This window comes from Lytechinus pictus, unplaced genomic scaffold (assembly GCF_037042905.1).
Source record: "Lytechinus pictus isolate F3 Inbred unplaced genomic scaffold, Lp3.0 scaffold_20, whole genome shotgun sequence".
NCBI classification, from domain to species: domain Eukaryota; kingdom Metazoa; phylum Echinodermata; class Echinoidea; order Temnopleuroida; family Toxopneustidae; genus Lytechinus; species Lytechinus pictus.
This window is the reverse complement of record NW_026974141.1, coordinates 1,952,430-1,979,101: the sequence shown is the minus strand read 5'-3', so window position 1 is coordinate 1,979,101 and position 26,672 is coordinate 1,952,430. Positions and strand designations below refer to the sequence as shown.

Here is a 26,672-nt window from a genome sequence, read left to right as displayed (position 1 = left end):
GCAGCTAGCTCACGAGACACATGCACTCAGCTGTGGTCCAGTGGACACATGTGACAATTGCGAATGCGGTAAGTTTGGGTTGCTTTTTTGTTTTTAATAAGGACTTTATTTATTGGTTTTGTAGTAGCAAATTGAAAATGATTTTTGAGGATCATAAAGTAACGATTTAGATGCACTGTTAATGTATAGGCTGCTGTATAGACAGTTATTTTCATGAACATGCAGCAGGTACATGCACTGTACGAGTTGTTTAACTTTAGGCTTCGTTCCCATATGTAGAAAAACTTGTAGGCCCTATGGTAGGTATGTGACAAAAAAAATGAAAATCATCAAATATGAATAAATTTGGTATCACTTGAAAGCTCTTAAAAAGACCTTTAAAATGATACCAAGAACTTTAATTTTCATCAAGAAATTATAAAGTTATTCCAGTTTAAGTCGCACATATTCATCCAAATTTGTGACTGCTGGCTAGCGACCGACGGGTTTCCATTCTCAGCCGTTCTCTGATTGGTCAGTTAAGACAGTGCGGTGTCTGTGTGTTCCGTGTGTGTATGTGTGATGCGAAGCGTGCTGTACATGTGTTCACTGGACGTGTGGGCATAGAGTAGATACCCAGTCGTTTTATTGATTTTAACCTTACAATCACAACGATCAGGGATGGGTATATTTTGAGAAACAAGAGAAACAAAAGTGACACAAAAACTTGTACCAATCCCATCCCCATTTTCCAATTCAAAACACAACCCCCACCTGCACCCCTAAAAAAAGAAAAGTGAATAAAAAAAGAAATAGTACAATTAATAATAAAGAAAACATAAATACAGTTAGACCCATCTGGAAATGAAATATCCTTTCCTCTGAGTTTTCATGTATTTTCTCATAAGAGTGAAAAATTACAACAACAAAAAATAAACAACATCTAGTTCGTGCATTTTGATAAAAAAATCACATTTAAGATATTCTCCTTTCAAAAGCAAATCCAGTCTCCAAATATTGAAATATGACCACAAAAAAAAATGAAAAAATAAACAATACAATAATTTGAAAAAGAAACTTTAAAAAAATATATAAAAAAAGAAACTAAAAAATAAACATAATTTTTGCATTTTAATTAAAAAGTCAACATTTATGATATTCCCCTTTCAAAAGCAAATCCAGTCTCAAAATAATGAAACATGATTGAAAAGTTTCAAAATATTTTTTTTTTCTACAAAAGAAAAAAAAAACACTATAGATTTTGCATTTTAATTTAATAAGTCAACATTAATATTCCACTTCCAAAAGAATCCAGTTTCCAAATGATAAAACATGATTGAACAATCAAAGTAAAACATGTTCATGTTGACTCTATAACCTTAGGAGGAAAGAATGTTTTTGTGACAAAATGTATATACATGTATTTAAATCAATATCAGAATAACAATCTACGGTATAATGACAGACATTTTCAGAAAAAGGCACAATATTATTAAGTAAACAATTTAGATCCAGTTCAATCCAGCATGAACGACTCACTATCGACCACTCCCGTCACCAAGCCCTCCGCATCGGGTACCGGTAGCTCGACTGCCGAAAGACCGTCGGGAGCCCACCGCATCGGGCAGCTCGACTGCCGAGAGACCAGCTGTGACAAGGGTAGCTCGCTTCGCTTATATCTGGACTGCTCCACGATAAAATCTTTTGATTTGACATTTTTTGTAGATTTGAATATATTCTAAAACAATTAAGATACATAATTGGATCGTAGTTCTCCTTACCATTAAAAAATTTCGATCATTTGCGCATCCAAAAATTTGATGAACTTTCAAGCTCCGATATCCACACTTCACAGGCGAGTATCCACATTGAAACTTATATGTACAGAAAGAGCACATTTTCAACTGTCTGTATCAAGGCACGAGATTGCATCAACTATGTGCGCATGCGCATGAAACCCCATTTTCGATGAGCCGCCCAGACAGAGGCGATGCCACTTGCAGCAAAACCCGCGCGAAAACCGTGCAGCCAAAACCGGCGCTCGCGATGCGCCCGTATTCGCACATACCTACCTATGGTTATCAAGTTTAAAGGAGAAATATATTGATTATGAATATGGCCTTATTATATATCAGTGGAGAGGTAATGATGTGAGGATTACCATTAGGTCATTCAAAAATAACGAAAATAATACATAAGGTGGAAATCGCCAATTAAAAAGCGCTAAAATGCCTCTCCGAAATATGTCTCGCATCGGTCTCTGAATTGACTCGAATTTGATGACGTCACTGTCTGTACGAGAGGCGTGATTGGCTCTCCCACGTCAAGCTCCACTTGCATGCAAAACCTGTTGCGAGGGTACGTTTTCTCCACACTGACACTGAATACTTCGATCATGAAATGAAAGAAAACCCAGAAGTTTATCTAGATTTGGATTTTCAAATTGATGATTATGCAGATGAAGAGAATGATGATAAAGTTTCTAACTCTAGAAAAACAAAGTGACGTGGATGGTGGTAAATTAAGGGAATTACGGCGGTGATGATGAGTAGGACAATTCAACTTGCAAGCCGATTCGCTACCAACGCATGCAGCTGCTAGCTGCACCGCGGGTCAAATCCATGAAAATGAATTCCATGCAGCATGACCACATCCAGACAGAGTCTCTTTCCTCTATCAACAACATAATGAGAAGGAAAATAATAAAATAACTGTACTTACAAATAAGTGAATATATCCGAACCTAGGCTGAAGGTAAATCAACTCAAGGAATAGCAGCAGACGATATGCACCGACGATGAATTTCACGTGGCTGGAATAGATTGTCACTCGCTCTGTTAGATAAAATGTATATCTCATTATTTTGACTAAATTACGAAACTCGGAGAATTAGTATTCTACATAAAAATTAAGTAACACCTGGTACTATTTTTTGAATTACGATAAAATATTTTTGAAGCAAAGAAATTGAGGTAAATTAAAATAAGATATAAAGGATCATCCACTTAGCCGCATGCGATTGTAAACAAACAATCAAAAGCACATGGCCAGCTTGCTCCACTGAACTGAAAATATGTATTTTCAGTTCAGTGGCTTGCTCGCCCATAGAGTTGGATAAAGCGTAGCTTTATCCAACTCTATGTGCTCGCCTTGCTGATTGTTTACAATCGAATGCGAGCTAGGCGGATGATCTTTTATATCTAATTTTAATTCACCTCATTTTCTTTGCTTCAAAAAGGTTTTATCGTAATTCAAAAAATATAGTACCAGGTGTTACTTAATTTTTATGTAGAATACTAATTCTCCGAGTTTCGTAATTTAGTCAAAATAATGAGATAGAAATTTTATCTAACAGAACGAGTGACAATCTCCCAGCCACGTGAAATTCATCGTCGGTGCATACCGTCTGCTGTTATTCCTTGAGTTGATTTACCTTCAGCCTAGGTTCGGATATATTCACTTGTTTGTAAGAACAGTTATATCATTATTTTCATTCTCATTATGTTGTTGATAGAAGAAAGAGACTCTGTCTGGATGTGGTCGTGATGGAATTCATTTTTATGGATTTGACCCGCGGAGCAGCTATCAGCTGCATGTGTTGGTAGCGAATCGGCATGCAAGTTGAATTATCCGACTCATGATCACCGGCGTAATTCCCCTAATGTATACCTCTATCCACGTCACTTTGTTTTTCTAGAGCTAGAAACTTCATCATCATTCTCTTCATCTTCATAATCATCAATTTGAAAATCCAAATCTAGATAAACTTCTGGGTTTTCTTTCATTTCGGGATCGAAGTATTCAGTGACAAATGTAGAGAAAACGTACCCTCGCAACAGGTTTTGCATGCAAGTGGAGCTTCACGTTGGAGAGCCAATCACGCCTCTCGTACAGAAAATGACGTCATAAAAAATCCCCAATTTCGCGGACGTAATTCTGCGTGTTTGAAGCATTCAGAGAGAGAACTTTAATCTATCTATTAACTGAGTTCCATCGGTCTCCATGATAAATGATTTACATCATCGTGTTCTCCTTATTTTCTCCTTTAATTTGATATATGATTCTCCATTTTTACGATTTTCAATATAGTTCTACTTTAAGCAATGTCAATGACTCGCGCTCGCTTAATAATCCTTGTCCCGTTGAATAAACTTGTCAAAAGAGTCTGCATTGTTTTTAGATATGAACTAGGCGCTAATGCAATTTTGCACCGGACGACCTCGACAATTAAATCCCCAGCAAAAATTGTTTGCAAATCATGATGTCAGACTCAGACCGCAACGCAAGTCTCACTTTTCTCCATGCACGAGGTCAATGGAATGGCAATTAAAGAGAAATTCCAGTAGTTGCAGTAAACACTGATTTCATGAGAAAGTCTGTAAAACCAGGCTTAATTGTCAGTATATCATCGAGGATCTAAATCTGGTACAGTTACATAAACTGAACTTTGTGAAATCTTGAATCTACGCTGAAAAATGTTCAGACTGAACTTCCCCAACACAGATATGCGCACGTGGGACAGTGTGTAATTATTGCTTTGAGCGTCGGGCCCGACGCTCTACCCGAATCCTGTGCTTATTTGCTGATTTCTCAGCAATTACACAATTTCTTCCAGAATCCTTTGGCACATGCGTTTTATTTATACAAACAGACACTTTGGTGGTCATTTCATTGGATTCTGTACGAACTCATTTTGATATCGTTACCAAAACTAGCATTTACCTTTAAAAGTCAATAATTAATATATCCACCGTTTTCCCAAATATCACGATTCTGAACGAACGGCTGTATTTCGGCTCAGATCTTACATGTTAATATCATTCAAATTTTCAGAGTTCGACAATTGCGCTTGGCTGTTGCCAATGCGTTGGCGACTTGTTTCACTCTTTTAGTCTTTATAGTCTTCAATAATTGGCTTCACCTAGTAATTTTGATATGGACTGAAGTAGCCTGTTATTTAGCGACCAAAACAAAAGATTTGCCTGCGGCAGCTCACCCATTCATTTGATTTTGGTCGCGAACTTCAGTCCATATCAAAATTATAGCGAAGCCAAGTGAAACGCGATGTCTGAATGTACGAATGAGAATTTGAACGAGGGACAAGATCGATCAAAGCCAATAAATGCTTTATAGAATCTAAGTACTGCGTATCGTACTCATTCAATGAACAAGTTCTCTGTTACATCTCCACGTGTGGCCAAATAAGGTTTGCAATGTTTGGCTTATTTTCTCTTTTTCTTTGGGACAAATGCTTAAATTTTTTAAACTGTCTGTTTCCATTACACTTACAGCTATTCATCATAAACTTGGCTCTTAAGTAAATTTGATTCTTTAAATTATTTCTTCTTAATAAAAAATAGAGATTGAAAAATGAGAATTTTCTTGCCATATTACTTTTCATCAATAGAGGGCGTACACAAAAATATGACCAAAATTCCGGTTTTTGAGCGCTTCGGTGAATACCAAAATATTCCCAATATACCATTGAAAATAAATTGGAACTGTATGAAAATTAGTAATTTTGGTCACAAAAGTGAAAGTTTAATTATATTTTTAAGTTATTGGTGGTGATTTTTTACCTGATTGCTAAGAAAGCATGAATGCTTGTAAGCAAGCAACCAGAGGACCGACGGCTTAAGGTCCTCTCCGAAGGACCTGGTACTGAGGATTAATGCCTTACCAAAGGGCACTAGCGCACCAAGTGGGAATCGAACCCGGGTCACCGGAATACGAGTCCCCCGCTCTCCCGACTGAGCTATCGCGCCTCCAAGTGTGTGCTCTGTACATCATTGGCATACCATAGTTCTACCTGTAGATTCCCCACAGGCAGGATGGTTGCAGTGAGCAAGTGGCCGATCGCGATATTTGAAATTAAGTAGTGGGCATATTTTGACAAAGAGACTTGTTATGACTATGTTGCTACATGTATGGCATTTGCGAACAATTTCTGGTGGGGACATTTGCTCTAAGTTGGCTGGTGCGAAAATGCATTAGCACCATGAACTTCTTTGAGCAAAATTAATTACTGTTCATATCACATTCACTAATACAGGTAAAATTTTTGAATAAATATCTCATTGTGGCCTGTGGATTATGTACAATGTCATGCTTGAAAGTCTGTCTACTCTGGCAACCTTTTTCCACCTTATTGACGTACCAATGCCCCTTAGAGTGCCTCCTCCCCCCCCTTCCCCTCCCCCTCTTCCCTGCCCCCTTTACCCCTCTTCCCCGCCCCTTTCCCTTCCACCCCGCCCCTTTCCCTTCCACCCCCTGCTCCCCCTCTCCCCTCCCTTCTCGTTTCTAATGTTTACTGTCTCCATATTCTGAGTTTTGCTATTTTTTCTTCTCTATTCCCCATTGTTATCATAATAGCAGTATATTTACCCAGGGTAGCAACTTCAGTTCCGAAAACTGTTCTCCCAGCGGGCCCTGCTATTATTACCCCGGCTTTAGCTGGGCTGCCTAGGCGCTCAAGCATTCAAGGAATGAATCCTGCCAGGTACCCATTCACCTCACCTGGGTCAAATGCAGCACAGTGTGGATAAATTTCTTGCTGAAGGAAAACACGACATGGCTAGGATTTGAACCCACGACCCTCTGTTTGAAAGGCAAGAGTCACAACCACCAGACCATGACGACGCGCCTACGGACAAACTTATTTGATAACACTGACCAACTGTTCATCTAAAACATTAGTGTACCACTAGTCATACCAATCAATGATCAGTTTAATTGGTCTGTTTCTGCATTCCTTCTGTCTGATTTCTGTTATAGCATTTGTAGAGAGAAGGAAAGATGGCGAGTGCAATCGTGACAAGTTTGAGCTGGGTCAGGCGAGGAGTGGCGAAGGCAGTTCCTGACAAGGTAGGTTGAAATTTTAATCGTGTATCTTGCAAAGTTGATCATGACTGAGGATGTTTCATAAAACTTTTGATTTTGATGAAGAATACAAGTGAACTCTTGGAAAGGTTTGGCTTGGAATAGGGACAGTGATTTTCCACGATCACGGAAAACGGACGGAATTCACAGAATCGGCCTTTTAAAACGGAAAGTGGCTTTTCAAACGGAAAATCACGGAAAACATATTTTTTCTCAAAATGCACAGAATAGCAACAGAAAGTACTCCCTCCCTAATCCTCAACGAAATACGATTATCAACTGGCTATGGGGAAACGCAATTTCCATCTTCAGACATGCTGTAACGGAATAAAAAAAATTCTGCAATGGAAAAGGCAATTTTTTAGAAACGGAAAATCACTGTCCCAATTGGAAGAAGTGGTTTGAGATGGATAGGACACCATTTGTTGAGGAGGGAAGATAATGAGCCTGTAAAAAGAGCATGGGATCTTGAATCGAATGGCATAACAGGAAAGGAAAGATCAAAGGTGATATGCAAGGGTACAATGTAAGGCCTCTATTCCGAAGACGGGTTTGATTAAAACTCTGGTCTTAAATTATGTTCTAACTATGGATAGCCTATTTTGACATAAATAGTATAGGCTCATAGTATCAGCTCTTTCGACACTCAAATAATTCTTAACTGCCTAGGAAGGATAAATAAGATAATTAGGAAAGAGCACAGTAAACATCCAAAAAACATACCATGTGAACAAATTTTGACATGTTTGGCTTCCCATAATTTCAGCACAGAGTTAGACCACAGTCTATAAAGTTAAGCCTGAGTTCAGAAAACTGGCCACGGTGAAGCGGGAAAGCAGAAAGGTTGATATGCACGAAGAAGAATGCTAAAGACAAAATGAAGTGGAAGAAAGGAGTTTCATCCTGGCCGTGGGTCAGTAGGCCTAACCTTCAATAAGAGGGAAAATGATGACGGAAATAAATCACTATGATGACCCTCAACCCCATAAGTTTAACTTTCATTATCATTATTCATTACATGTCAGGTAGAGCTATCGAAGGATGAACTCAAGTTATTGATTGAACAAGGTCAGAGGTCATTGGAAGATCTCAGTCTGAATGACGACGATGAAGATGGAGATGGAGCCGCAGCCGGGAACGAAGGAGATGGAGAATGGGAGGATGTTGAGGAGACTGAAGGAGTACAACAAGGAGATGCGGTGGATAGGTTGTACAAGATGGACGACTATGACGGAGAGCCTGATAGTAAGTTTAAAGGGATACTCCAGGCTGGAGATATTTATGTTTAAATAAATAGAGTAAAATTCACAGATCAAAATGCTGAAAATTTCATCAAAATCGGATAACAAATAACGAAGTTATTGAATTTTGAAGATTTGCATTATTCCGTTGAAACAGTTCTAGGCATGTCTTCATGAATATTCATTAGGTGGGCTGATGATGTCACATCCCCACTTTCCCTTTTCTTACGTTATTACATGAAATCATGATCGTTTCTTTTTTTTTCATGAATGTGTAAATGATGTGTCTTCATTGTGATGAAATAAGTTGCAGCAAGAAATAACTAATGCACTTACTCAGTTGTCAATTCAGTTGATTTTAGTTCTTGGTAGAAAATGTTTGAATAAACCTAATTTCATATAATTAAATACAAAAGAACAAGTGGGGATATGACATCATCAGCACACCTTATGAATATTCATGAAGACATGCCTAGAAGTTCTGTTTCACCAGAATAATGCAAATCTTAAAAATCCAATAACTTTTTTATTTGTTATCCGATTCTGATCAAATTTTCAGCATTTTTGCTCTGTGAATTTTACTCTATTTATTGATAAATAAATATCTTCAGCCTGGAGCATCCCTTTAATTCAAGTTTTAACCATGTGCATTTTTGTGACCACTAATACTGAAATAATTGTTGCCACTGGCAGGCAAACAAAAGTTCAAACATATAAATAATCACGGCTGAGGAAAGACCAAATAGAGAAAGCGAATCGATAAAGAATATTCATATAAAATTGTGACAACCTGCTATAAAAACACATTTTGAGCATTATGGTAGTCCTATGAACTCAGTTTGTGATGTGTTTATACCAGTATGTGGCTGCCTCTATATAAGAGGAGTTTCCAATAATATACGACGAATGACACGACGAGTTTCATACGATTTAAAGAACTCTTTAATATAGATGATTGTCGATTAATGATCAGTAGAATTATTTTGTAGATTAAGCGTTGCAGATAACATTGTGAAAATTATAAATCAGATAAACAAGAATCATAAATACACAGACATATTATCTTCTCGTTCACACATTAGATTCATATTTACATAATTTAGTTATCATCATTCACATTAAAAAAACATCCATTCATCATTATTCTCGTAATAAATATTTGGTAAATAACAGTGTGCAATAATCCAATAAAAGTAATCAAACTTACCAAATATGGCTTTCTGTTGGTTACTGAAATGGACACAGCCTTTTTCCTTCGTAATACTTAAACAATGACAATTATTGATAAAACGCGCGCAACTATTATGATTATTATTATTATTATTATGCGCAAATATACATGGCAACCATGACGTAGCAATCAAGATTAAAATTACACTTATTACGTAACAATTAATGCGCGCAATGCGTCGCAGTAACACAGTATACCACATCCCTTTGATCATATTTCTTTTTCACAATAGTTCCTGATGTACACGGCTCAGGATTTCACAACTTTGCCGTCTACGCAGATAATAATGATGATCCTTATATTACACTCAAAGAAGACAGAGTAAGTTGAAGTCATCAATTTTCTCTTTCTCTAATATGTAAATTCAATGTTTCTTAATATTCTAAACATTAGATTCCGTGTCCTTTGATGAGAAGTACAAAACACATGATCTGGCTATTGTAAATGGTGAAAAGCTTTAATAGTAAAACGTAAGTTTTCATTAATAAAGGCGGAGCGAAATGGCCAATACTGTATGTGATCTCTTATTGACTTTGTATTGTAAATAGTTAGTCTTATGGTGCTTTGCAAGAAATCTTTTGCAATCAATTGCAAATTTCAAGTGCAGATTTACAAGTGATAGATCAATTTTAACTGTAGCAAATCAATTTATAGTTATTGATCATACAAGAAACAGACCAGCGATCAATTGGAAATTTGCAATTAAAGATAAATTCCAGTTGTGGGAACGATCTCAAAATGACTTTTTACAGAATTTGATATAATGATCACCGAAGTGTCTGTTTGTATGAATAAAAAATATGTGCCAAAGGATTTTGGAAGAAATTGTGTAATTGCTGAGAAATAAGCAAAATAAGCGCAGATTCGGTCACTTCCGTCGGGTCTTTATTCCGGCAATAATAATACACTGTCCCACGTGTGCCTATCTGTGTTGGCGATCTTCAGTGTGATCGTTTTTAGCTAGATATTATGATTTCACAAAGTTCAGTTTATGTAACTGTACCAGATCTAGATCCATGATGATATATCAATACTTTACCTTGGTTTTACAGATTTTCTCACGAAATCAGTGTTTTACTGCAACTACGTTCATTTAGCTTCAATACCAAGACTTATGATTTGTTTTGAGACCTGAAATTGGTTTGTAATCAATTAAATTGTAACGTTTAAGATAACTATGAGTAATAAAGAGAATGAATTAGACTATAATTTCATTTGTATAGAGAGACTATGTTTTGAGAGGAAAAGTACTTACTTGGTAACATAATTATTGCAGTATGAATGAATTGAGTACTTAATTAGTGTGCTATCATTAAAATGGGCCTATATTGCAAGACTACACTGCTCAGAGAATGTTGCATTGTGGGTAAGAAACTTGGACAGATTTGAGAAATTGAGGATTTGAGGTGGTGAGAGGTGTTTAGTTTTTGCTTTGAATCAAAATTTGAGGATAGCTTAGATTTTGCTCTAAATCGAAATTTGAGGATGGCTCAGAAAAGGAGTTAAGAAGACATTGACAACCTTCTCTTACATAGAATGAGTTCTCTACAGGAATTAAGAGACTGTTTTCTGACAATGCGAGGTTTTTATCCTTACCATGTCAAATGTCAGGGATTTGTCTTTCCTGCAGGAATCCATCAAAAAGCTTTTTATGACCAATACTCACATTTCATCACTAAATTGCGAATTCGTCTATTGCCAACTCTTCCATTCATCCCATGGTCTACCTTTATTTAATATTATGCCATTCCATCCATCAACATTTTGTCTAACAACCATTTGGTCGGTCCAATAATCATTTAGTCCCAGAGATGCCAACCGTTACGGATTCGCCGTATTTGTTCCGATTTTATTCCTCCAATTACGGTGTTACGGCAACAATAAAAAGGTTACGGAAAAAACAACTAAAATACATGTGTATTGCTTTGCTGCGCATGTGTATATATGCGTGTATTGTGCATGTATATGCGTGTATTGTGTATACATGTATCGTGCATGCAGCGTGTGTGTGGCCAACGGTAAACCAACGGGAGTTTCTCTACTGAGATTTCTATTGCAAGCGCCTCCGCGCGCTGCTGCTGAATACACAGCGAAGTGCGGAGTGCAAGCCGCGGTTCATGCATGCACAATGTCAATGGCGATTGGGTGGTTGAGCGTATAAACGATGCTACTTCGCGGGATGTTCCTGAGAAACTCCCATTTGTTCCTGACAAATATGGTAAATATTCCTGACAACCATCCCTTTAGGTTGGCATCTCTGTAGTCCAATCATCACTTTGTCTAATCACCATTTCGTCTATGATCATTTTGTCTCATAACCAGTTGGTCTAATATCCATTTTTTCCATCCATTTTGCCCAATTAACACTTACGGTACATGTAGTCCAATTAGACCAAATGGTATATGGACTAAATGGTTATTGGACCAAAGGCTATTAGACAAAATGATGAGTGGACGAAATGTCAATTAGACCATGCGGATAGTGGACGAACTGATGGTAGACCAAGTGATAGTAGACGAGTTGGGAATTGGATGAATCGTAAATAATTTGTTCATCATTGACATAGTGATAGGTAATGCAAGAAAGCTGCAATAAAAAGATGCATAGGATCATTATAGCCAGCCAATAGACGTGGCACAGACTTCTGACACGTTGCCTAATTCTAGACTAAAATACTACTTTTTCTTAGTTGTCGTCAATTTAATTTTAAGTTGTAGATTTTGGAATACAATGTATCAACAGCCTGCAAACTGATTGAATTCAATGAATGGGTTCATAGTTTTAGTAGTGACCCAATATTACACACTAAAATTTAAGATTTATTATATTTTTGTTCTTTTAAATTGATCAGGAGGAGAATGATGAGAGAGAAGACACAAATATCAAACCTACTGACAACATGATTGTTATAGGGAAGGCATTGGAGGACTTTACTAATCTGGAGGTTTATGGTAAGATTATTTCGGTTGTAAGAAAGGGCTCAGTCATTTCCTGTATAAACTCTTTTGTATGTATATGTATTATTGTTATTATTATTATAATTATTATTATCATCATCATCATCATCATCATCTTCATCATCATCATCATCATCATCACCATCACAATCATCGTCATCATCATTTTCATCATCATTATCATCATCATCATGAACATAATCATTGTCATCATCATCATCATCTTCATCATCATTATAATCATCATCCTCATCATCTTCTTCATCGTCGTCATCTTCTTCATCGTCATCTTCATCGTCATCATCATCTTCATCATCATCATCATTTTTGTTATAGGAAATACTAGCTATAAACAAAGTAGAACCGTGTGGTATGGACCAAATGGGAAGTAGACAAAGGCGGATGTAGAGTCCAATAGACATTTTACCTGATTTCCTGAGGTTTTAATCAATCATTGTTTACTCCTCAAATTGGCAATGTGTTTTGTTTTATATTTTTTGTCATTAATTCATTAATTTTCTTTCACTGAAAGCTACAAACAAAATAAAATAATAATTTTGAGATTCAAATGACGAGAAAAGCTAGAGTTTTTGTTTAAAGAGCTCCCATACTTATATAGTGATTGGCTCAAGCACGAAGAAGCTACAGGAAATTTTAAATGACTGGAACAATCACACAGCAACATACGAACCCTCCTGGGGATGTCCAGGTAAGCGAGGGATAATCTGAACAGGGTAAGTGTCTGTGTATCACACTTATGCACACATGGAAAACACTGGCCCGAATTCACAAAGGTGGTTTTGAAAACCCACGGTTGAGTCCATGGTTTATGCAGATTTCCTGTATAAATTACGCTTAATTTACCGCGTATCGGTTGCGTGTATAAAAAATGTCCAATACTGATGCGCGCTTTTGTCACAGTGCGCCAAATGGACGCCTGTTGCCATGGTTATCCACGCTATTTTATTCATGAGTCCACTGTTTTTATTCATGAGTCCACTCTTCAAACAGTGGACTCATGAATAAAATAGCGTATCTAACAATGGTAACAGGCGTCAGTTTGGCGCACTGTGACAAAAGCGCGCATCAGCATTGGACATTTCTTATACACGCGCCCGATACGTGCTCAATTAAGCGTAATTTATGTACGAAATCTGCATAAACCATGGACTCAACCGTGGGTTTTCAAAACCACCTTTGTGAATTCGGGCCACTGTGTTCAGATTATCCCCTGCTTACCGGGACATACCCGTGGAATCTGTGCACGGGTGTTGGATTGTTCCAGTCATTTGAAACATTCAACTTCCTGTAGCTTTTTGGTGATCAAGTCAGTCATTAAATATTCCTGTGAAGGATATGTGTGATAAACTGGGAAGTTTGTTTAATCCTATCTCATTTTCATCGGTCTTTCTTTTGCCATTTTGTAACTTTTTTTAAAACAATTGATGTTAGGGGCTATAGCCTCTCTGATTGAACCGATCTCTTAATTATTGACATGTGCTTAAAAAAGATTATTGAAGTTAGCATGTGTAAAAATATTGTTCATTTTGACTCAGTGGACTTTGTAAAGATTAATAAGTTTCTATTGGAACCCTGTTTATATTCAATAAATATTGGAAGATTAAACAACTAATATTTATGAATTTTGATTATGACTTTTTTTTAGTGTACAATGAGGAAGAAGGTGTTTTGTATGTTCATCATGATGTTCTACTGCCGTCATTTCCTCTTGCTCTGGAATGGTTGAACTTTGACCCCTTAGAACAACAACCAGGTATGTATGCTGTGAAAGGCATCTGGTCCCTGATTTACAAAGAGTTATGATTGATCCGATCAATCGTAACTATGGACGGCCAGCAACGTCAGCATCTATTATGCATATTTGTTCAAAATATTTTCTAGCTATGTTGTATATTCATGCATTCATTGTTTCTTGAAAATTCCCTGTGCTTCTCTTTGTTTACAAAGGACATTGTGCAAATTTCCTGTAGAAAAAAATTATGACACTGATGGATTTCCATAGAATTACAATTGATTGGATCAATCTTAACTCTTTGTAAGATGGGCCCCTGGTGGATGTTTCATAAAGTTGTTCATAAGATACGAATGACTTTACGCACGACCGGTGATCCTTATGCCAAGTGATATATCCCTATATAATTGATTTGTGACCTAAGATCGTGTTCCAGTCATGCGTAAAGTTGTTTGTAACTTTACAAACCCCTTTATGAAACACCCTCCAGGGCCCTTTAATACGAGGCATAGTAATGATCATTCAGTTGATGATTATAATTGATATCACACAATGATCTATTCAATCATTGATTAAAGATAAATATCAGTTGTGGTAACGATCTCAAAATGAGTTCGAACAGAATCCAATCAAATGACCACCCAAGTGTTTGTATGTATGAATGAAAAATATGTGCCAAATGGTTCTTGAAACAAATGCGTAATTGCTGAGAAATCAGTAAAATATGCAGTGTCGGGTATTTCTCTGAAAAAAATAAACTGTCCCATATATATGCCTTTTTTTTATTTCATGATTTCACGATGATAGGTTTATTTTAGTGTACCTGGTGGGTGTTTCATAAAGCTGTTCGTAAGTTAAGAGCAACTTTAAGAATGACTGGTGATCCTTTCTTGTGGAAAATGGTATATTCAACGACGATGGTTAAGCGCGTAAGAAAGGTTCAGCAGTCGTTCTTAAAGTCGCTCTTAACTTACAAACAGCTTTATGAAACACCCACCAGAACTAGATCTATGACAAAATGGTGGCATTGAAACTTGATTTTAAAGACTTTCTCATGAAATAATTGTTTGCTGCAACTACTTTTTTTACCTTTAAAGTCTACCTTGTGATCAGATTGCAAGGCTCTGTGTTAAAGGGTCTAGGACATCAGTTATGCCCCTCCCCTCACTACTGACAGTGGGGGGGGGGGGAATTTACGTATGGCTCTTTTGATCATTTTGGGGGATTAAGCGCCCGAGTCCCTGCATAGATTTTTCGCTGTTGAGGGGGGTGGGAAATTTTTTTGTGTCATATTATTTCCAGAATTTTCACTTTTTTTCCCTCCAGATGTGGGGACCCAGGTTCCCCTGGATCCTCCTCCAATTACTTAATGGCCCAAATTCACAAAGGTGGTTTTCATATGCAGATTTCCTGTATAGATTATGCTTATTTCCCACGTATATCAAACAAATGTCCAATGCTGATGCACGTTTTTTTCACAGTGTGCCAAATTGATGCCTGTTGCCCTGGTTAAGTACGCTATTTTATTCATGTGTCCACTGTTTGCTTTGAAGACTGGACTCATTAATTCAAAACAGTGGACTCATGAATAAAATAGCGGGATAACCACGGCAACAGGTGTCTATTTGGCACACTTACAAAAGCGCGCATCAGCATTGGACATTTTTTAATATACAAGGTAATTAAGCGAAATCTATACAAGAAATCTGCATAAACCATGGGTTCAACCCATGGTTTTAAAAACCACCTTTGTGAATTCGGGCCTATTAGTTTTTAAAACTTTTTTAGTCAATATTCAGAAATTAGGGGATTGACTTCAATTGGTCTTTGGCATTTGCCGATGCCCTACATCCACTGCATATTCATGTTATTTATTCCTTTTGTTATATTCATTTTTCATGTATTATTGTTTTATTGCTCATAGATTCTATGTATTCTTGTTCTTTTCTAATGGATGTTAATAAAGTGAATTACAAAAGAAAGATATTAAATCAAATATATTTTAATTAAAATTTACATGTTATGTGTTTTACAGGTAACCTATTAGCAGTTGGTAGTATGACACCCTCGATTGATGTATGGGATCTTGATATCATGAATGCTGTGGAGCCGGCTTTCACCCTCGGCAAAAAGAAAAAGAAGAAATCAAAACAGGTTAGCTCCTCGGATTCAATCATTCGGGTTTGATAAGCCAGTGCAAGGTCAAATGTCAAAGTTCACAACTCGTCTAATATCATTTGGCTTACTATCAGTTCGTCCACTCACCACATGGTCTACTTTCATGTAGTCAAATGCCATTAAGTCTAATAACCAGTTGGTCCAATAGCCATTCCGTCCACATACCATTTGGTCTATTTGACTAAGTGTTAAATTGTGCAAAATGAATGAAAATGAAATTGATATTAGACCAACTGGTTATGAGACGAAATTGTCATAGACGAAATGGTGATTAGACAAAGTGATGATTGGACACAATGATTATTGGACCAAATGGTTGCTAGACAAAATGTTGATGGCATTAGACTAAATGGAGGTAGACCAAGTGATGAGTGGACGAATTGGCAATTTATCGTATGATGATAGGGTGAAAATAAACTTTGATTTTAAAGACTTTCTCATGAAATATTTGTTTGCTGCAACTACATTCTTATATAATAATAATAATATGTCCATTTATATAGCGCAGTTACTATGTGCATATACTCAACTGTGCTTTCATACTTTGTATCATATTATTACCCCAGCTGTAGCTAAGCCGCCATATTAATAGGCGCTAAAGCGTTCAAGGAAAAATCCTACCGGGTACCCATTCACCTCACCTGGGTCGAGTGCAGCACAATGTGGATAAATTTCTTGCCAAAGGAAATTACGCCATGGCTGGGATTCAAACCCACAACCCTCTGTTTCAAAGCCTGGAGACTAATCCACTGGGCCACAACGCTCCACCAACTTCTTCTAACTTTAGCATTTATTACGATATAACAGAAACCTACTGCTCCAACGATTGATGGCCATATTGATGCTGTTCTTGATCTGTCCTGGAACCATCACCTTGGTCATGGTTTGGCCAGCGCATCAGCTGATGAATCAATCTTACTATGGGATCTGAATCAGAGCAAGGCTATATCACTGCTCCAGAAACACACAGATAAGGTAATATATTTCAGAATTTATGCAAAGTTGGGCAAATCTGATAATCCTCAGATAACAAGGAATGTGCCCCCCTCCTTGCAAAAATGAATTAATATGAATGAATAAATATAAACATATATATACAGTGTTAGTGTTCCAATCAATGCTCCAGAAACACACAGATAAGGTAACATATTTCAGAAATTATGCTTAGTTGGGCAAATCAGATAATCCTTACCTCTATAACTCATTTATCTATGATTTTTTTTATATTATTTTGTTTTGCTCCCCCCTTCACTTGTGCGCCTTGAGCATATCTTACGAGATGAATGTAGCACCTAATGAATTGCATTTGTTATTATGATTATGATTATTGTTACTACATAATTATATGAATGATTGAATGAATAAATAAAAATTAATAAGTGGATGATAATGAAATAAAATGCAAAATAGAAACACAGAAGTTAAATAAAGAATAAAAATGAAAAAATAATGCAAAATAGATAAATCAATAAATATTCATGGAAATCATTAGTTATCAATACAGACTTTAACACATCTGACAAGTCCTTTTGTGAAGTGGTCCTGTTTTATTCAACCTTTATCATAGGATTAGTTGGAATCTAGGAAATATGTGAAAATTGGAAACGGGAATTCAGGGTCACGCATTGGATTGTGGTCAAAACTGCATTTTCAGGAATATATGTTCCTCAGACTTCTGTAAAAATAATGTATCTTGACACTTGTGCTTCTTGAATTTATGACATTACTCTTCTTTATTCCTTCTTTATAGGTTCAAACCATCGAGTGGCATCCATTTGAAATGCAGTCATTGTTGAGTGGTGGGTTCGATGGGTGAGTAATGCAAGCAGTCGATAGAAACCTTAAAGCTATAGTACAGTTCCATTTCTGGTATAGAAATCTAATTTGATAGGAAATGGTTGGAAGCAAGCCGAAAATGTTTATCATATGCCAGAATGCTTATTTATAACCTCAAAATTCAATTACAATAATTCAGGCTTGTTTTAAATTATATTGTTTCATTACCATGTGCTTTACCTGTAGCTAACACAGGAAACACCATGTGGGACCAAACTACAATATGACAGGCATTTTTCTTTGTTTTTCTGATCTTATTTTGCTAATTAGTCTGTAATTATGCTTTTTACTGAAAAATTGCTTGGCAGATATCATTTATTTATTTCTTTTATAATTCTGTGTAAGTTTTGTTTGATTCTGTGAACTGTTTATTTTGTGTTATTGCCAGTAGCAGAGTTTATCTTCAATGCATGCAGAGTAATTGATACTGCTCCAGCAGGATTTAGTTGTCATCACGGCTTGTATTTTATTCCTTTAAAACGTTGCAGGAGGATTAATGTATACGATTGCCGTAGTGACGATAGCTTTAAGACTTGGTCCGTTGATGGCGAGATTGAAAGGGTATTATGGAATCACTTTCAACCGTATAACTTCCTGGTAAGTGATTGGCAGTGTTAAGCATAATTTGTCGTATCGGTGCAAGAATGCCCTTAATAATGATAATAATGGATATTTAGAGGCGCTGAAAAAAGTACCATAGCTCGTACAATGTATGAATAATAATTCATAGCAGCACGCATAAGTGCAATGTGTAAGGGCATTTCTACACTGATGTGTTGCGCAGAATTGTTTTTGCTTAGGGCGTTCTTGCACCGACATGACAAGTTTTTATCCGTGGATCTGCAGATTTTGATATCCTGAGGAAAACAACACACACACAAATAGTGTACAAATAATTCCTTGGTACACAATATGAATGTAATATAAAGAGACAGAGAAAACGTAGAAAATTTAATTGACTGGAGTAGTTTAACTTTGCATATTAAGTTGTACAGACTGTTTTGTTAGAAGGCTTGTCAGCAACTATAGAATGCACAATTACTTCACATTTAATATCAACATGCATATGTGGGCGCGTCGTGGTCTAGTGGTTCTGACTCTCGCCTTTCAAACAGAGGGTCGTGGGTTCGAATCCTAGCCACGGCGTGTTTTCCTTCAGCAAGAAATTTATCCACACTGTGCTGCACTCGACCCAGCTGAGGTAAATGGGTACCAGCAGGAAGTAAATCCTCAAAAAGCTGTGCGCACCGGAATCGGTATTCTATCTTAGCTGGGGTAATATAGGAACGCCTTGGGCACCTAGCAAGGTGGATACGTGTGCTATACAAATCCTATATTATTTTATTATTATTATTTATCATGCCCTCATCATCAACTTGTTTCATTAAACTGTAGCAAAGTCATTTCAAACAATTCATTTATTGTGTGATATTTTTAATTATTTATTCTCAGGCAAGCACGGACAAGGGTTTTGTGTATAACTACGACATCCGTACCGACAAGCCCTTGTTTACGTTACACGCTCATGAGAAAGCAACGACAGGGATCTCCTTGAGTTATACCGTTCCTGATCTTCTGGTGACGTGCTCAGCAGATAACTCGTATAAAGTCTGGGACACCCAGGTAAGCAATAGACAGTGTTTATTCAATTTATATTCAATCCAGTTTCATTTATTGCAACCATCATAACTTACAAAATTGCATCGCAATATTGCTGTACCATGACAACAGGAAGCAATTCTGATTTTTGTCAAAATTCACTTTTTTCCTTGATTTTTGACATTTTGGCCATTCCATGCTAGAAAAATCAGCACTTTTCATCCTGCTGTCCAAGCAAATGAAGAACTTTAATTTGCTTTGTGATAATAATAAAGTACTACTGGGTAGACATGTAAAAAAATGACAACCAACGAAAAAAATGTTGTCCATGGGTGAATTATAGATGAAAATGTTGTGTGTCGTGTGGGACATTTCTGAGTCAGGTACAACACACAACAGTAATCAGTTTTTCACATGACTACCCACTATAACTTTATAATTGACAAAAAAGAAAATGTTATTGCTAAAGCATTCAGCTAAGAGACTACAAATTGTTGTCAAAATTTCCTGTACGACACGTATGGAATCGCCCATTTTATGTCTGCTCTACGTGACACCAAATACATGGGAGTCACATAGCCCCCAATTTCTGAAATATGGATGTTTCAAAAGCAAGAAACTCTACATTTTTCCACAAACAATGACACATTTTCCAAACTTACGAAGAAATTTTTTCCGAATGGTTGTTTCCTTTTATTTCATCCTTGTATAATCATGTATGCTTTATATTATTTGACACATGTTATTACTTTATAAATAATGATTCACTCAATGTTCTAATTTCCAGGAAAAGAGTAATAGCACCCCCTATTTATTTCATTACTTTCATTTCAGTGGTTGTTTTCAGAGAATAAATTATACGATTTGTAGTTCATTTCCATATTTTCTGTTGTGATAACTTAAACATTTCATTCATTTTCATGTTATCGTTTATGTAAAAATATTTGTTTATTATTTCACCAAGCATTGCCTAAATAATGATATTCAGTAAGGTTTTATTGACATGTATAATATTGATGTTTTTGTTTTCTGTTTCCATCTAGTCATTGTTGGAATACAGCTTTTTGCTGATCTCTTTACTTGAATGAATATATTCTGATACTCTGATAATTAGATGAAACATAAATACATAGATAAATAAATAAATGAATGAATATATCAATATATAAATAAATAAATGAATGAACTAATGAACAAATAAATGAATGAATAAACAAATGAATAAATGAATAAATGAATGAATAAATAAATGAATAAATCTATTAATGAATAAATAGATAAATAGATAAATAAATAAATACATTAATTAATTAATTATTACCAACTTTCTCTCTATCTCTCTACAGGATAACAAGCCAGCTCTGGTGGTATCTAAAGACCCTAAAATGGGTATCATTAACAACGCCCTCTTTTGTCCCGATTCTCCATTCCTTGTGGCCATGGGAGGCGAGAGGGACAGTTTACGTCTCATGGATCTATCCCAGCATGCACCAGGTAAATATCGGTCTGAGTCTATGAAACGCATAGTATGTTCTGATTTGGAATGGATACATTTGACATCAACAATGTGTTTGTTTTTCGTGACCCCAATCAACCCTTGTAAAACCTGCCAAATTTTTTTGAATGGATACATTTGACATCAACAATGTGTTTGTTTTTCGTGACCCGATCAACCCTTGTAAAACCTGCCAAATTTTTTTGAATGGATATGTTTGACATAAACAAGATGTTTGTTTTCAATGACCCAATCAACCCTTGTAAAACCTGCCAAATTTTATTGAATGGATACATTCAACATCAACAAGTTGTTTGTTTTCCATGACCCGATCATCCCTTGTAAAACCTGCCAAATTTTATTGAATGGATACATTCGACATAAACAAGGTGTCTTTTTTCCGTCACCCAACCAACCCTTGTAATACCTGCCAAATTTTATTGTGTAATTATTGTGAATCTATATTTTATTGTTCGAAATAGAAATCTGAAACAGAAATACTCTGAATATTCATTTTGCCCAATTGAAAATGGGCCCGGCAGCCACTGTGCAGGTTGAGATCGACTTTGCTCTATACCTTTAAATCGTTGAATGCCAAACAGGGTAGCAGCTACTCCCATCATATACCAACTGATTCTTATATTTATACATTTTTTTTCACAAATAAAGTTTATCAAATTGGCAATTGGTGAGAAAGAACATTGTCTAGACTACATATAGTAAGCAGAAGACACTTGTAACTGAACAACCCTCAACCTCCATATAAAAATAAACCAAGGAGATCTTGTGTATAATGTCTTTATAAAAAAAGGTACCGACAGATCATCATTCATATTTTTCATCAGTTACAGCAAGCAAAGATATGTTTGTTTGTATTTTAGGCCTTATCTTATTCATGTAATTCATGTACAGAAATTGGTGCAAGTCTGTACAGTGTTATTTTTCTATGTCGTTTTGAGAGAAAACAGAACTCTTGAGGCCCGAATTCACAAAGGTGGTTTTGAAAACCCATGGATTATGCAGATTTCCTGTATAAATTACGTTTATTTTACCGCGTATATTAGAAAATGTTCAATGCTGATGCGCGCTTTTGTCACAGTGCGCCAAATTGACGCCTGTCGCCATGGGGGGGGGGGGGGGGGGGGTCACAAAGAGTTCTGTCGGAATAATTGTGATTTTTGTTCAGACTTGAATCTTTGTGAAAAACTTCCTTGGTGTGTAGCCTCTCACTCCCATCCTAAACTCTTTCAAAAGGGATTTTTGTAAAATATATTTATTATACATAAATGTAATCATGAAATACTTTCCTACACCTTTACCCATTCAAGTACTTTCATATACTGCAAAAATATATATATCCTTTATGGCTATTACCCTGAAATGTCGTTTTGAGAGAAAACAGAACTCTTGAGGCCCGAATTCACAAAGGTGGTTTTGAAAACCCATGGATTATGCAGATTTCCTGTATAAATTACGCTTATTTTACCGCGTATATTAGAAAATGTCCAATGCTGATGCGCGCTTTTGTCACAGTGCGCCAAATTGACGCTTGTCGCCATGGTTATCCACGCTATTTTATTCATGAGTCCACTGTTTTGAATTAATGAGTCCACTCTTCAAACAGTGGACTCATGAATAAAATAGCGTATCTAACCATGGTAACGGGTGTCAATTTGGCGCACTGTGACGAAAACGCAAATCAGCATTGGACATTTTTTAATATACGTGGTAAATAAGCGTAATTTATACAGGAAATCTGCATAAACCATTGGTTCAACCAATTCGGGACAAAAAGTTCAACATTTTGAAACACCTCCATTGGTTTATATTTACTTCTTCATTTTATGTACATACCAATAAGTTCAATGATTGAAAGTCCTCTCAATTTGTTTTTCTTTTGTGTAGTTGTGAAGCGGTTTGGAGAGCGGCAGAAAGATCCCGTCATACCACACCCTTCGGAGTTGGTGCACAGAGGTCAAAGGTCACAAGGAGTCGAGAGCGAAGAAGCTGCAGCGGAGGCGGACTCCATGGAGACAGGATCGGAAGCATCGTCATCGACGACATCGTCGGCGTCGAAGAGCGCAAAGAGGAAAAAGAAGAAGAAGAAGAAAACCAAAGAGCCAAGTGACTGAAGTTGGGCTTATTCATTTTAGATGAATCATGAACTATTTAATAAAAAACACTTGCTTTAATGACCACAGTGAAACTATATGAGTTGTCACCACTACGTGGGGTTTACGTGCGCTTGGCTTACAAGCAGATGTTGTAATCCTAACTACTGGCCGCACAGAAGCGTTAGTGCAAACAGAGTGCCAACTGTGCAGTAGGCTCCGTCACATCTTTCGGATTGTGATGCCAAATGTTGATCAAAGATGTAAATTAAACACTGTGTTATCACGTTGGGCATCGCCGCGACATTACCGCTGGTAACGGGGCCTCTGTTCGCGCTAACAAATTCTCTCTGCGATCGGTACAGATTGTCTAATAACATAGAGCTGTCCTGTTGCTGCTTCGCTGTGTGGACCAGGCTGATCTCTCCTGGGAAGTTGTTGGGCAGGTGATGGGTCGGGTACCCAGCTAATACTATAGCATTATGCTGGTTATCACCCGTTGGTAGTGACCACGTGAAGTTGTTGAACGCCATGGTTGAACGTTCAACCACAAATCATGTTCAATATTATTCGTTAAGATTCTGCAATGAATTTTGAAGAAAATTTCTTCAATAGCCCATATATTTACAATAAAATCAAGAATGTCATTGTCATGATGTGATTTTTATGACTGTATTTTAAAGACAAAGTTCTTAAATTGATTGAACCCCCTGCCTTAAAAATGGACTATTCCAAACTCCAGTTGAATCACCCTTGACATTTCATTGGTCAAATTGCTGGGTGATTGTTGATTATTCATGAGAACATGTATATTCATTAGTGAATATATAATTGAGCTCAAGATGTTTCGCCTGGTATACTATCGACAAACCAAGAGCAGCCGCCAAGGCCTCAACATGAGGCTACTTACTACAAAGCTTCATATTTTTATACATGATTACATTAATCATTATGTGCAATCTAGCATACAAAGCAATTGTATGATTAATTACTTTAATTAATTCATCTTTGTATCACGACCCCCTGAACTGTTTTGAGCTCCAGGATTGCAAGGTTTGCCCTCACCTATTAAACTACCGGTATTTCTTTGCTTTACCCATATAGTGTGTAACGCCATCTTGTGTCCATAACCTTACATCTTCCGGTTTGCTCCTCTCTTCCTGTGAAAACATAAGCTAGATAGCTTGTTAATTCATTACTCAATGGAGGAAGAAATAAAGACTTGTTTGCCCTCTTCTTGTTGAATTGCTCACCAAAATGCCCTGTCCCATCTAATAAAATGGGTCTGGTCACTGATACGGATGCTTCCTCTGCATACTCACGCTTGAACCAAATTTTGAGGGGGGGGGTCACAAAGAGTTCTGTCTGAATAATTGTGATTTTTGTTCAGACTTGAATCTTTGTGAAAAACTTCCTTGGTGTGTAGCCTCCCTCTCTCTCCCATACTTTACCTTTTAAAGGGGATTTTTGTTAAATATATTTATTATGTAATCATCATAAAATACTTTCCTTCCCCTTTACCCACTCAATTAATTTCATCTACTGCAAAGAAATATATATCCTTTATGGCTTTTACCCAGAACAATGTGACATTCGAGTGGTGGAAATGTACAACATCAAATAAACATGATTTTATTTACATGCAACGCATCTGTGTTATTGACCATTTATTCATATCACTTATGCAAAAACTCCGGTGTTGATTTAACACCAGCCCGGTATCTATATTGGTCCACACCAGAGAGGTGTTGAACAACACCAGTTAAGAATCAAACCGATATTGGTTTAATACTAATTGGTGATGCTTAAATGCCAAATTTGTGTCAGCCTAACGCCAAACTTCTCTGGTGTGAACCGATATAGATACCAGGCTGGTGTTAAATTGACACGGTTTTGCAGTGCATGAAATATTTGCTTCACTTAATTTTGATGGTTTTATGTGTGAGAGAATAAAAAAGTGAAGGTAGGGAGGGAGCAACAGGAGAGAGAGGGGGTATTGAGAGAGGGTGAGGGAGAGAGAGAGAAAGAGGGTGGGGGGGGGGGAGAGGAGAGAATGGGCAGGAGGAGGGAGGCAACAGGAGATAGGGGTAGAGCACGTAGAGAGGGAGGGAGGGGGAGAGAAGAGGGAAAGGTAGAAAGAAAGGGATGATGACATCATGATAACCAGACAGGATGAGGATGATGGAGATGATGGAAAGATAGAGGAGAGAGAGAGAAAAAGAGGTAAATGGGGGGGGGGGGGGGGGTTTCAAGATAAGAGAAAAGGAAGAAAACATACGTAAGCAAAAACTAGGGTTTTGTCACTGTGGAAAGGATAACATACAGGAAAGAGAGGGTGTAGATACAGTGAGATTGGGAGGGGAAGAGAATATAATGGAGAGAGATAGAAGAATGGAGAGAGAGGAGAGAGAGAAGGGGAATGATGTCAAGACAGCAGAAGAGGAGTGATGAAGAAAAGGGGAGAGGAGAGGGAGAGACAAGTGAAGAGGTGATAAAAGATTAGAATGGTTATGCATATGAAGGAGTGACAAAAACAAAGAGACATATGTTTATCGGAGGAGCTTTCGTACGGATAGGGGGATGGACCCACCCCCTCACCCTCTGGATTTATGTAAAAATCTACCTCAAATTTTGATTTTTGTATTGTTAAGGGAAAAAATTGCTCTCTCCGCTCGCTTGCAACTTCATAAAAATTTCCGCATACGCCATTTCTTGCCCCCCTTATTATTTCAATTTTTTTAATAGTTGATCAAAGCTATGAGATAGGAAGAAAAAGAAGGAGAGATTTTTTTAAGAATATGAGATAAAAGAAGAGAGGGCAGAATTGGAATATACATTTGCCAATGTCTTGAGCTCGTAGCCGCATAGGAGGTAAGGGAGGGGGGTCGTAGGTCTATGTTAATCCATGGATACATAAAAGTGTATAAGCATGTTACTCATAGGTCCTGCTAATTATACTCTCGAGAGTGAAGAAAACTAAAAGACAAAAGCATTATGCAAAAGCTTATGGCAAAACAAAACTTTCCAAACTTTCTGAGGCGTGCGCATATTTATTGTTGACGTATATTGGCATACGCGCGAATCTAAACCCACAATGCGCATGCGTGTTGTTCAGGTAACCACGGCCACGCCTACTTTCATGATTATTATCATTTATCTCTTACAGCTTGCTGACATAGAGTTATTGAGCGATTTTTCTCAAAATCTTTCAGAAACTTTTGAGCAAAATTTCAAGATGGGTTGTGCAAAATCCGTACCCCGATCTTTGTCTTTCACGGGAGAAAACAAAGATGATTTAGAGAAGAACAAGACCTGTTGTCTGACAGGAATTAGATCATTCTTCTCCAAGAACAAGATGGTAAGCTTCGTTTAGAACAGATGAGGATGCATGAAAATTATCATAATGTAGACA

The 26,672-nt window shown here is 37.0% G+C and overlaps 1 protein-coding gene across 2 annotated transcripts; it reads left to right on the top strand.

The window, feature by feature from the left end:
* On the top strand, window positions 1-24,904 carry LOC129282920 (periodic tryptophan protein 1 homolog). Of its 2 annotated transcripts, none has more exons than XM_064114944.1 (13): window positions 1-68; window positions 6,754-6,843; window positions 7,884-8,103; window positions 9,563-9,651; window positions 12,183-12,282; window positions 13,955-14,062; window positions 16,077-16,195; window positions 17,027-17,194; window positions 17,970-18,031; window positions 18,544-18,652; window positions 19,508-19,678; window positions 21,001-21,148; window positions 23,055-24,904. In XM_064114944.1, the coding sequence occupies exons 2-13, from the start codon at window positions 6,775-6,777 to the stop codon at window positions 23,279-23,281; spliced, it is 1,590 nt and encodes a 529-aa protein (XP_063971014.1). In that variant the 5' UTR covers window positions 1-68; window positions 6,754-6,774; the 3' UTR covers window positions 23,282-24,904. The 2 variants fall into 2 exon arrangements, with proteins under 2 accessions (XP_063971014.1, XP_063971015.1); XM_064114945.1 differs by having other exon boundaries at window positions 6,754-6,847; window positions 7,888-8,103.
* Window positions 24,905-26,672: the final 1,768 nt, after the last annotated feature.

Bases quoted from the DNA above. Each gene is read 5' to 3' on its own strand.
- LOC129282920 (XM_064114944.1), top strand. From the start codon at position 6,775: ATGGCGAGTGCAATCGTGACAAGTTTGAGCTGGGTCAGGCGAGGAGTG. The intron at 18,653-19,507 runs GTAAGTGATTGG...ATTTATTCTCAG, and splicing joins TTCAACCGTATAACTTCCTG to GCAAGCACGGACAAGGGTTT. The intron at 21,149-23,054 runs GTAAATATCGGT...TCTTTTGTGTAG, and splicing joins TCTATCCCAGCATGCACCAG to TTGTGAAGCGGTTTGGAGAG.